This window comes from Bos indicus x Bos taurus, chromosome 11, assembly GCF_003369695.1.
Source record: "Bos indicus x Bos taurus breed Angus x Brahman F1 hybrid chromosome 11, Bos_hybrid_MaternalHap_v2.0, whole genome shotgun sequence".
NCBI classification, from domain to species: Eukaryota; Metazoa; Chordata; class Mammalia; order Artiodactyla; family Bovidae; genus Bos; species Bos indicus x Bos taurus.
The window spans coordinates 11082574-11093931 of NC_040086.1; the positions used below are offsets into that span (position 1 = coordinate 11082574).

At 50.8% G+C, this 11358-nt stretch overlaps 1 protein-coding gene across 2 annotated transcripts; it reads left to right on the forward strand.

The window, feature by feature from the left end:
* Nucleotides 1–1912: 1912 nt before the first annotated feature.
* On the forward strand, nt 1913–4746 carry EGR4 (early growth response 4). 2 transcript variants are annotated; one of them, XM_027554882.1, is made up of 2 exons: nt 1913–2335; nt 2734–4746. In XM_027554882.1, the coding sequence occupies exons 1-2, from the start codon at nt 2200–2202 to the stop codon at nt 4047–4049; spliced, it is 1452 nt and encodes a 483-aa protein (XP_027410683.1). In that variant the 5' UTR covers nt 1913–2199; the 3' UTR covers nt 4050–4746. The 2 variants fall into 2 exon arrangements, with proteins under 2 accessions (XP_027410683.1, XP_027410684.1); XM_027554883.1 differs by having other exon boundaries at nt 2737–4746.
* Nucleotides 4747–11358: the final 6612 nt, after the last annotated feature.

The following is an 11358-nucleotide window of genomic DNA, read 5'->3' on the forward strand; positions in this document are numbered from 1 at the left end:
CTTGAAAAAGGAGGCTGGGCAAGGTGGGCTTGGAGATATACTGCCAGTCATGCTAGAGCCCATCACCCCTAAATGACTTTGTTTCCATTCCTAAGGAAGAAGGGATCCCAACCTGCCCTCCATACCAGCTGGCACCCAGAGTCTCAAGAATTGATGCTCTTTGTAAAGAAAAACATACTTAATTTACTTAATTTCCTTAATTTCCTAATTTGGTCCAGAAAGGAGTTAACTGAACTATAATACAAAATAAAATGAAAAAATTTTTAAGATGAAAAAATAAAACAAAGTAAAAACTATAGAAGAAGAGAAAGGGGATCAGGAGGGCAGGTAGGCTTCTTTGCTAGAGTTGACTAGCCTTCTGTAGCCAAGAGCCACAGCCTCCTTAACACTAGGAAATATATTTGTTTAAGTTTTGCAGAAGAAGCCTAATTATTCCAGGAACTGATTCCAGGCATGTATAGCCTATAAATTCTCTGTGTGCTCCTGGGCAAAAAAAAAAAAAAAAAGACTACTATAAAGGCATCTCAAACCTTGTGGGTGAGGGAACGGGGAGCAGGGATTGGCCCTACTTCTCTGGAGGACAACTGCCAGTTGTATCAAAATTTTACATACTCTTAGATCTAGAATTATACTCATTGCAATTTATCCCACAGATATATTCACATTTATGCACTCAAGGACTACAACAACAATGGCAAGCAAAGGACTGGAAACTTTCTATATGCTAATGGATGCAAAGAGATCCAACCAGTCCATTCTGAAGGAGATCAGCCCTGGGATTTCTCTGGAAGGAATGATGCTAAAGCTGAAACTCCAGTACTTTGGCCACCTGATGCGAAGAGTTGACTCATTGGAAAAGACTCTGATGCTGGGAGGGATTGGGGGCAGGAGGAGAAGGGGACGACAGAGGATGAGCTGGCTGGATGGCATCACTGACTCGATGGACCTGAGTCTGGGTGAACTCCGGGAGTTGGTGATGGACAGGGAGGCCTGGCTGCTGCGATTCATGGGGTCGCAAATAGTCGGACACGACTGAGCGACTGAACTGAACTGAACTGAAGGGACAAATTGTTGTCCCTTGCAGTGGAGTACTATACAGCCTTACAAAAGAAGGATCAAGCTCTTTATGTTAGGACATGAGTCAACCTCTCAGCTGTTACAAGTTGGGGAAAATTCTACTGCAAGACAGTGTGTATGCTTGCATATGCATATTTTTTTCTGAAAAAAAAAACGGTGGGTACAGAGAGACCTTTACTTTTCAATCTTGAATATACAATTTTGTGCTAATTGACATTTTCTCTCAAGACATGACTCTTTTTAATTTAAATGTTATTTTTCCTAGCACAAACTAACCAAAACCAACAAAACTATTAAGAAAATGAAAAACACACAGACGTGAGCAAATACTGAATTACGGCAATAATCTCTACAGTTTATTGAGTGCCCCTGTGCCTAGAATTTCATATGGTCTAATCCATTGACTCTTTATAGCAAATTTATGAAGTAGATATGTGTATCTCCATTTCACAGGTGAGGAAACTGACGTTTGGGGAGATAAAACGACACAGCTAGCAGTTGACAGAGAGGATTCGAACCCAAATTATGGAATCCCTAAGATCACGCGGTCTTTTTTAGCCGTCCTTCGGCGTCTGCCTACAAGGGAGAAGAGCACTTTCTAGACGTCCGGACCCACGCGGCGCAGCGCCCCAGCCAGATGCACCCGCGCTCCCGGCGCGCACGGGGCTCCACGCTTGGGGAGTGCGCGCGCACGCAGCGGCGCGGGCCCGGCGACGGCTGAGGCAACGACGTCACAGCCCGAGTTTTCCTTTTCGGGAGTCCCCGGCACACATCCTGTGTCCATGTTTGGGCATTTACGTCACGGCGGCAGAGCCGGGGCCTCCCGAAATGGCAGTGGCCCGGGGAGTCGGAAGCCCTGAGCCAGCGCCGCCGCTGCTATATAAGTGGGGGGGCCGCGGGTTGGGGGAGCCCGGTTGCGCTTTGGAGAGACGAGGAACTGCCACCTCCCAGCGCTAGGGCGCTTCAGCCACCCCTTCCCAACCCTTTCCCAGAGGTGAGAGCCAGGAGTCCGAGCATCTAGGTCTGTGAGGTGCGGGCGCCCCGACTGTCGGCTCCCCGCCATTTGCGCGCCCCCAAGCCCAGCGGGCGAGGCAACGGGAGCCCCGCCGCCGCCGCCGAGCCATGCTCCACCTTAGCGAGTTTTCCGGCCCCGACGCGCTCCTAGTAAAGTCTACCGAGGGCTGTTGCTCTGAACCCAGTACCGACCTAACCCGGCTGCCCGCCAGGGACCCACCCGCAGCCACCGGCTATCCGGCAGGTAAGGAGCGAGGCCAGGGGTGCTCAGACGGCGGCGCACCGCGGGGACGCAAGGTGGCTGAGAACAGGGAGGGATGGGGACGCTCGAGCGGTAGGGATAGGGGCGGAAGGAGATTCGGGGTCTTGTGGTGCGCATCCCCAGTCCCACCCACACCGGGCCTCCAGCGCCTCCGCAGGAACCTGTGCGTGTATCGAGGCGTCCTTTTGCTTTTGCACGTGTGTTTTGTGTGTGCATGTTTGTATGTATGTCTTGGGGCGTATGCCGGCTCCTGCTGGATCGGAATGTGCAAAAGGCACTTTGCGTGTGTCAGCGAGCACCGAGGGCTTCTTGGGTAGGGGCTTCGGGCTCCGAGGCTCCGGCTTTGATGTGCGCGGAGCTGATTCCTGCTCCCTCCTCAGCAGGTGATTTCTTGAGCTGGGCCTTGAGCAGCTGTGGCGCCGGGGAGTACTTAACCGACTCCTGCCTCCTGGAGGGGCCTGCGCCCACGCCTCCCCCTGGCCTCGGCTACAGTGGTAGCTTCTTCATCCAGGCAGTACCCGAACACCCGCACGATCCAGAAGCACTCTTCAACCTCATGTCGGGCATCCTAGGCCTGACACCTTTCCCCGGCGCTGAGGCGGCAGCATCCCGGTCTCCTCTGGACGCCTCTTTTCCCGCAGGCTCCGACGCCTTGCTGCCAGGTCCGCCAGACCTTTTCTCCCCGGATCCGGGCGCTGCTGCTTTCCCGGAGGCGTTCTGGGAGGCCTCGCCCTCGGCAGGCGCCCCCTCACAGTGCCTGTATGAGCCTCATCTCTCCGCACCCGACGTCAAGCCAGGCCTCCGGGCTCCTCCGGCTTCCCCTGCTCTGGACACTGCCTCGGCCTTCAAAGGTCCGTATTCTCCATGGGAGCTGCTCTCAGCCGGGGCTCCAGGGAGCTGTGGGTCACAAGGAGGCTACCAGGCCGCCCCGGAGGCCCGTTTCCCCACGACGGGGGCCAAGATTGAAGACCTGCTGTCCATCAGCTGCCCCGCAGAGCTGCCGGGTGGCCCTGCCAGCAGACTCTACACCATGGGGACCTACGATGCTTTCCCGCTGGCCCCGGGTGACTTAGGAGAAGGAGCCGAGAGCCTCCCGGGGCTCCTGACCCCTCCTAGTGGGGAGGGAGGGAGTAGCGGCGAAGGCGGAGAGTTTCTAGATGGTACGCAGCCTGAGCTTTCCCCGCTGGGCCTTCGCAGCGCCACGGCGGACTTCCCGAAACCTCTGGTGGCGGACATCCCCGGGAGCAGCGCTGTGCCCGAACCTCCTGTCCCGCCGCCGGCCCCGTTCCCCCCAGCCAAGGCGCGACGCAAGGGGCGCCGGGGCGGCAAGTGCAGCGCACGCTGCTTCTGCCCTCGGCCGCATGCAAAGGCGTTTGCTTGCCCGGTGGAGAGCTGTGTGCGCAGTTTCGCGCGCTCCGACGAGCTCAACCGCCACCTGCGCATCCACACGGGCCACAAGCCCTTCCAGTGCCGCATCTGCCTCCGCAACTTCAGCCGCAGCGACCACCTTACCACACACGTGCGCACGCACACGGGCGAGAAGCCCTTTGCCTGCGACGTGTGCGGCCGCCGCTTCGCGCGCAGCGACGAGAAGAAACGGCACAGCAAGGTGCACCTCAAGCAGAAGGCGCGCGCCGAGGAGCGGCTCAAGGGCCTTGGCTTTTATTCGTTGGGCCTCTCCTTCGCAGCCCTGTAAGGGTGAAATGGGTTGTAGATTGGGGCGCCGCAATCTGGCGCGCAAGAGAAAACCTGCCCCCACCTTCCGCCCTCCTCCCCACTCCTCTGCCCACTTTTTTCCGGCACGCCCTAGGGCGAGCCTCTGGTCCAGCTTCTAGTTCCCTTGAAGCGCCCGCCGCACACACCCTGTTCAGCACCAGCTCCACGGACAGCTCCCATGGTCTAGGCGCGGTTTCTGAGTCAGCTGCGCTTTGGAGGGAAGTTCTCGGGGCCACCCCACTGAGCAGGCACTTACTTGGAACTTAAAACACTCTTTGTAACTGGCGCACGCCCCACGCCTCCTCGAAGACCCCCAGAGACAGGCTGGGGTAGCGCCGAGCTGGTCTCGCGCGGGATTTTGTACAGCAATGTCGTTTTCAGCGGCCATTGGTTGTAACGTTTTGCTTTGGGGTTATTTCCTTTTTGTTGTTAATTTTTGTAAAGCAGACGCTACTCTCAAGCAGTTGACAGAACTGTTTATTTTTGCAATTAAAATTATTGTGCTAAAAGCTTACTGAATCTGCCATCCAAGCTCCTGACCATCCCTCTCCCCTCCATGAAGATGTGTGCCAGAAAAGAAAGGAGATGTCATGCTCATGGAGTCATTACACACCTACTATCAGGCACAATGGCATGTGATAGGCATTCAATAAATATGTACTGCATTAACGAATGAATTTAATCACAGCTGACCTAAGGGTTCAAGGTGTTTCTGGAACTTGAGAGTCGTTGAGAGGCTTAGGCATTAAACATTGTGCGTATATTATCCTCCTTAGTCCTTGCAATCTTGAGTGTAGCATAAGGAAGCAAAGTATGTAACTTTCTGGGTAACCCAGACAGGGTCAAACTCAGATCTGTCTGGTTCCAAAGCCAATGCTTTTTTCCCAGCTCCAGTATGGCGGCACCTCAGCTTAAAATCACTGTTTGGAAAGGCATCTTAGCAAGAGGTGAAATAGATTTGGCAACTAGAGGGAGCTCCAGGCAGTAGCAACAGCAGCAAAAGACTGCAGTATTTCAGTGCTCCTTGTGAACGCCCAGAGTATTGGTTATAACAACCAGTGCGTTTGCATCTGTATAAGAATAACATGCTGTCAGGGCCAGAAGGGACTCAGCATTCAGGTAGACCACTGATGAGAATAGCCAAGCCCAGTAAGGACAGGATGTTTGTCAGAGGCTCACAGTGAACATTAATTGCTTTTCCCATAGCAGTCCATTTACCACCTAGTCATGCAATGACCACAGCCCCTTCTCCCTAACTCTCCTTCCAGGTGAACATCTGTGGCTTTGCTGGAGGAGAGGGGCAGGCAGAAGTGGGGAGTGGAGCTAGGAGGATGGTGAGGAAATATGATCCTCTGATGGGGAAGGTGGGTAATGGGTGAATCTTGGCCCTCCTTTTACTCCCTAAATTCCTAACCCAAAAGCTTTTACTTTTCCTGGCCATCTTGGGTAGGTGCTGGAGTATTAAAATTCTGCTGTGCACCCCATCTCTCCTCCCTGATAGCTCCTCTCTGCTATGGAAAGGATAGAGCCTGTCTGAGGACTTCTTTCTTTTCTGAGCTGAGCTATTCCTGAATTAAGAGAGTCCTACAGCCCTAAGATGCCAGATCAACCCAGCTTTTGATCCTTTGGCCACTTCATTCCTTCACTAACTCAGATGTGCTCGCCCTCCACCCCCACACTCTGGTTCACAAGAGACAAAATTATCAAGTCAGTGAGTTCTACCCATTTTTCTCCCAAAGTGCTAAGTGCTTTCATGTAGTTGGGTACCTTGTATCTAATAAACCAGTCTGTGGTAAAGGATTCACTGCTCCCTCCTCTAGGAGGGGTTTCCCTAGCTTAGACAGTAAAGAATCTGCCTGCAATACAGGAGACCCAGGTTCAATCCCTGGGTCAGGAAGATCCCCCGGAGGAGGGAGTGGCTACCCACTCCAGTATTCTTGCCTGGAGAATCCCATGGACAGAGGAGCCTGGCGGGTTCGACAGAGTTGGACATGATTGAGCGACTAACAGTTCTAGGAGAGTCAGCACTTTAATAGAGTAGCCTATATAGAGCAATGTTTAGCCCTGTAGTGAGTCTCAAATGGTGGAGCATCAGGCACTGTAATAGGGAAGTGGTAGATCCATGGAGACATAAGATGATGATGACTCTCATTATCTTACTATTTAAGGGACCACACCTTTCACTTTATAGGCATAGACCACCTGACTATACTTCCCATGCAGAGTAGGGTAAGAAAGAGCATAAAGACCCCGATTTCAAGCAACTGGTTTCAAACTACACAACCTGAACAAGTAAGAAGGGCAGAAGGTGAGTGGTGTCTGACCACCCCTCCCCTGCCCCCTTCACAGCAGTCCATCAAGTACTGTCAGCTCCAGTGTGTCCACCTTGTCCTCACACCCACCTAGGCTCAAAGTCACTGATAAGAAAATTGCACCCCAAAGAAATGACTTAGTAGTGGTGCTTGTATCAGGGCCCAGCCTGGGTTCTAGAACTCCCAGCTAAGAAGGCCCTTCTATTTATTCCCAAGAGAAACTGCTCCATTTACTGGAACTTCCCCTAGGAATTTTGAGGGAAAAGAATGTTAGGCCAGAGATGGAAAGGATTAAGTGAAACACTCAGAAAATTGTCCCAAACCAGGACCCAAACATAATCAGGGACAAATAGCTCATTTTCCTTACTCCCTCCTATTTTTAATTTAGTCCTCAAAAATGTGGGTGTTTTCCCAGACTTAGTTCTGAGACCCTCATTCCCCATTTCAACACTCTCCTTGGAGAGCACATCAGTTCCTAGGCTTTCAGCTATCACTGCTACACAGATGACATCTAAGCCAGCCAGCCCTCATCTCTACTCCAGCTGAAGCCCATGACTCTGAATAATGAACATCTCCATATGGGGATGTTATATGGGGATGCTCACCATCATTTCAAATACAATCTGTCTAAAACCAAGTCATTCTTTTGCATACCCAGTTTATGCTAATGGAGACCACCATTTGTTTGGTTCTCAAAATCACCTAAATAACTACAATTCTGTGGGATTCATTTTTTACCTTTCTCTCCCCCACATCCAGGCTGTCAACTCAGACTTCCTGGATCTTACTGAAGTTCAAAAGGGTCTTACACACTCTAATTCATGGTACATTGCTTCCTTTTATGTAGTGTCATTTTTAGCTTGTGAGATCATCTTAAGTGGGGATTTACCTGGTCAGTAATATTCTGTAGCCTGGGTTGAGGGCATGTTTCTTCTGAGCAGTTTTGTGCTTACTTCTGCCAGGCATTCCAGGAATATCAGCTGATGAAGGCCAATCTTTATGTTAATTTCTTGGCTTGGGGTTCTTATATTATGCAGGTGTTGTGAGTTCAAACTCTAACTCAAATAGTTACAGCTTCTCAGAGGCAACTCCCCTTTTCCACCTAGGGCCCAGGTCAGGACAGACAAGCAATACGGGAAGGTCTTCCTTCTCCATACCTCCACAGCACATCTTGTGCTCTCGTCTATTGGTCTCAGCTCCCTTGTTCTGGTCCAAGTAGATTTTCTTCCCTTTCTTGCAAGGTCAGTTGGGCATTTCAGATGTCTGTTATATCTTGTGACTCAGTCCATGCATTCTTTAGCAGGAGGGACTTGGGTTTATTCCACAATATTGCTGAAAACTGAAGCCAGAAGATACAGATTCCTCTATTAAAATATTTCCCCCATTTATCCTGTCTGTGCCTATTGCCAACACCTAAGTCCATGCCACCCGCTCCACATACACAAACACCTTGGCTATGACAATCACGTAATAATTAGAAGGATCTTACAAGAACATCCTGACTGACCCCTCATTGTACGGAGTAGGAAATTGAGGTCCCAGAAGTTGGGATTTTCTTAAGAGCACACAGATGATGAGAGACTGAAGTGGACCTTGAATCTGGGCTTTCCAGGTCCAAGACCAGTGCATTTCCATATATCCACTTGCTTCACAAGTATTACTGAGTGCCTACCATATGTTGGGCCTGTGGTTACCAATTTTTTTCCTTTCCAGTGCACCTGAAGAATTTGACACACATACACATCAATAACAAAGCCTCACTCAGATCCTGGCTCTCATCTTGGAAAGACAGGGAAGAGTAATAAGAATCTTGATGATGTGGGACATGGGGGAGAGTTTGACAAAGCAACTGAGAGTGCTGTTTCCTCCCTCTTCACCCCAACCTCTGGCCTTGTTTGAAACAAGCTTGTACTATACCAGACCGCTTCCTGTGGTCCCTCTGCCTCCATTCTCTCTCCTTCCATTTCACATCGCACAGCACTACTGATGTAATAGTGTTTTATTCCAAACTGACCACAGCTTCCAGCTTCCTACAAAAAATACACTGCAGTTAAAGCCCTCCATATCTGATCCAAACTTATTGTCCATCCTCTTCCGTCTTCTCTCCCTTCGCTCTGTCCTCTCCCCTCCACCCACGTGAATCCTCCCACCAAACCCTGCAACTACTACACTTCTTCAAGGGCAGAGACCTTGTCTGATCCACACATGCGGCCACCGTATCACTATGCCTTCTGCCCGGTACACCTTAAGTGCCTAATTATTGTGCTGACTGATTGGCCAAAAACAAAAAGGCCTTAGGCCTAAAAGGAGAAGAGGAAAAGAGAAGGGGCCGAGAAAGGAAGGAAGGTGGTTGGAGAGCATGAAACTGGGAAAGGGTCAGGAGGGAGATGGGAAGAAGCGAGACTGAGGCCCTGAGCCAAGCCCAGGGGCCCCATGAGTAGGGCATACTTCTGGCTGGTTTGTGCCTGTCCAGTTCTTCCCGAGCCCATGATTCTCTGCCTCAGCTTTGGGTCCCCAGATGTGTCTGTTATTCAGCTCTCTCTCTCCCTTTTAGTTTTTCTGGCCCACATGGAGTGGGATTCAGTTTAACATTTTTAGAACTGTGGTTCCCATAACAACCAAGCAGGAACTGTTGTCCATAAAATGTAGCCTGGGCACACATGCACATATACATACGCACGTGTGTGTACATGCACACCTGAATACACACTTACACAAGTACATGTATGCCTGCTTACATACACATGTGCATTTACTCATATACACATTCATATGTACAAACACCCCCCCGTACAATGTATACATTCACACATCCATGCACTCACTAACACACGTGCATATATGTGCATATGCACAGATATACACCTGAATGCATATGCATGTATATACACATTCACAAAAACACATGTACATACACATGCATGCCCTAAATTGCTTTTACAGATTCAGAGGAAGCACAGACTGAGAACAAACATCACTAGAACAAAAAATACATGAATATTTTTGGCAGTCTACAAAAGCAGGTGAATTTAGAGAATCTTCAATTTGGCAGCAGAAGGTTGGATGGGCTTAATACAGCCAAGGGGTGTCAGGGGGCACTATATTCAAGCACAGACCTTAGGATTTAGTGAGTTGAGTTCAGATCCTAACTGTTCCTTTTTTGAGCTCTGAACTCCAGCTTCCCAATCTGTATGTGGGTATAATAATAATACCTACTCAGTAGGTCTGACATTTGAGTAATATATACAAAAATGATGTGTAATGCCCAGCATTTGGGTGGGCTTCCCTGGTAGCTCAGTGGTAAAGAACCCACCTGCAAAGCAGGAAACACAGGAGACTCACATTCAGTCCTTGGATTGGGAAGATCCCCTGGAGGAGGACAAGGCAACCCACTCCAGTATTCTTGCCTGGAGAATCCCATGGACATAGGTGCCTGGCAGGCCAGAGTCAGACACAACTGAAGCGACTGAGCATGCAGCATTTGGTTAATAGCTGTTATAACAAGTCGTAAGCAATTTCTTATTTGCTCAATCTAAGAAGATTTTCTCAAGGAGGAAAGAAATTCAGGAGCTTAGGGAAGAAAAAGAAGATGTGGGGGAGGAGGGGAGTTTGAACTGACTGGCCTGGGTCCTTATTAAATTTCCCTTTCTTCAGAAACTACCTGACAGCTCTACAAATTATCCTGTTGCTGTTTAGTTGCTTCAGTGGTGTCCAACTGTTGGTGACCTCATGGACTATAGCCTGCCAGGCTCCTCTGTCCATAGGATTTCCCAGAATATTGGAAATTTGAATGGGTTTCCAGTATTCAGATTATATAAGAATGGGTTTCCCGTATTCCAGTATATAAGAATACTGGAATGGGTTGTCATTTCCTTTTCCAGGGGACCTTCCTCACCCAGGGATTGAACCTGCATCTATTGCATTGCCAACAGATTCTTTGCCACTGAGCCATCAGGGAAGCCCACAAACTATCCCTCCAGATACTAAATGCCCAATGACCCTGCCTTAGCAGAAATAGGATGGGGTCAAGGAGAGTCTCCATCAGCCTCATTTACTGGAGAATCCTGGGGCTATGCTGGATTTCTGTTCTGCTGCTGCCGGAAGACCCCTCATGGTCTTGGCCCTCAACTTTGCCCAAGACAGTTTCTTTGCCTTTGTGCAAGCACTACCCCTAGTCTGAAATGACTTATTTTTCTCATCCAAAGCTCAGTTCATCTCATCCCTGGGCTTAGTAGCCCAAACACCCTATCCGATTTTACCCACTGCAGTCCTATAAACTTCCTCCAAGCTTGGACCGTCAGATTGTTCCTGCTTCATCAGCTGGATGGGCCTCAAGTCAAGGATGGGCCCTCTAGGTGCTCAAGTTCCGTAGAGCCAGGCTTCTCCCCTAACCAAGTTTGAGATGGGAGTGGGTAGGAAGGAACCAGGGGTCTCCTGTCCCTTTCTTCTCCCTCCAGGTCCCGAATAGGATTTGTGACGGGGACATGTGCTCCTATACGGCACCCTCAAGGGCAAGATTGGGTCCCGGGACCTGGTGGAGTCTGGCCAGAGACACTCCTAGCTCCTCTGGGTCGCTGGGGATGCCCAGAGGGGATGGGCCCAGGCATCTCCTCGAAGGCTGTGACCCGACGTCGCTGAGTGCACACCCCAGGCGCGCATCCTAGGCGGCTGCGTAGGGCCAGTGGCGCAGATCTTAGTAGGGCAGCGCGCCGGCCCTCTTCCCGACCCACAGAATTCCGCACCCCAGGGTTTGCCCCGGGTGGGAGCAGGCCCAAACCGGACTGGTAGGATTAGGGCGGAGAGGTTCGGATTAAAGGTGGGCAGCAGAAGTCACAACCGGAGGTGCCTGGGGCAGGGGGAGTGCACTGGGCGGTGCCGAGACCAAGGAAGACAGGGACCCAGGAGGAGCTCGGCCGGAGAGGCCCGGGAACCCCCAGGGCGGCGCCGCGGACCCCTCCCCCACCGAAGCCACCTTCA

What these genes read in the sequence shown, in the direction of transcription:
- EGR4 (XM_027554882.1), top strand. Translation starts at nt 2,200, where the DNA reads ATGCTCCACCTTAGCGAGTTTTCCGGCCCCGACGCGCTCCTAGTAAAG. An exon ending in AGCCACCGGCTATCCGGCAG is followed by an intron (nt 2,336 to 2,733) that starts GTAAGGAGCGAG and finishes CTCCCTCCTCAG; the next exon opens with CAGGTGATTTCTTGAGCTGG.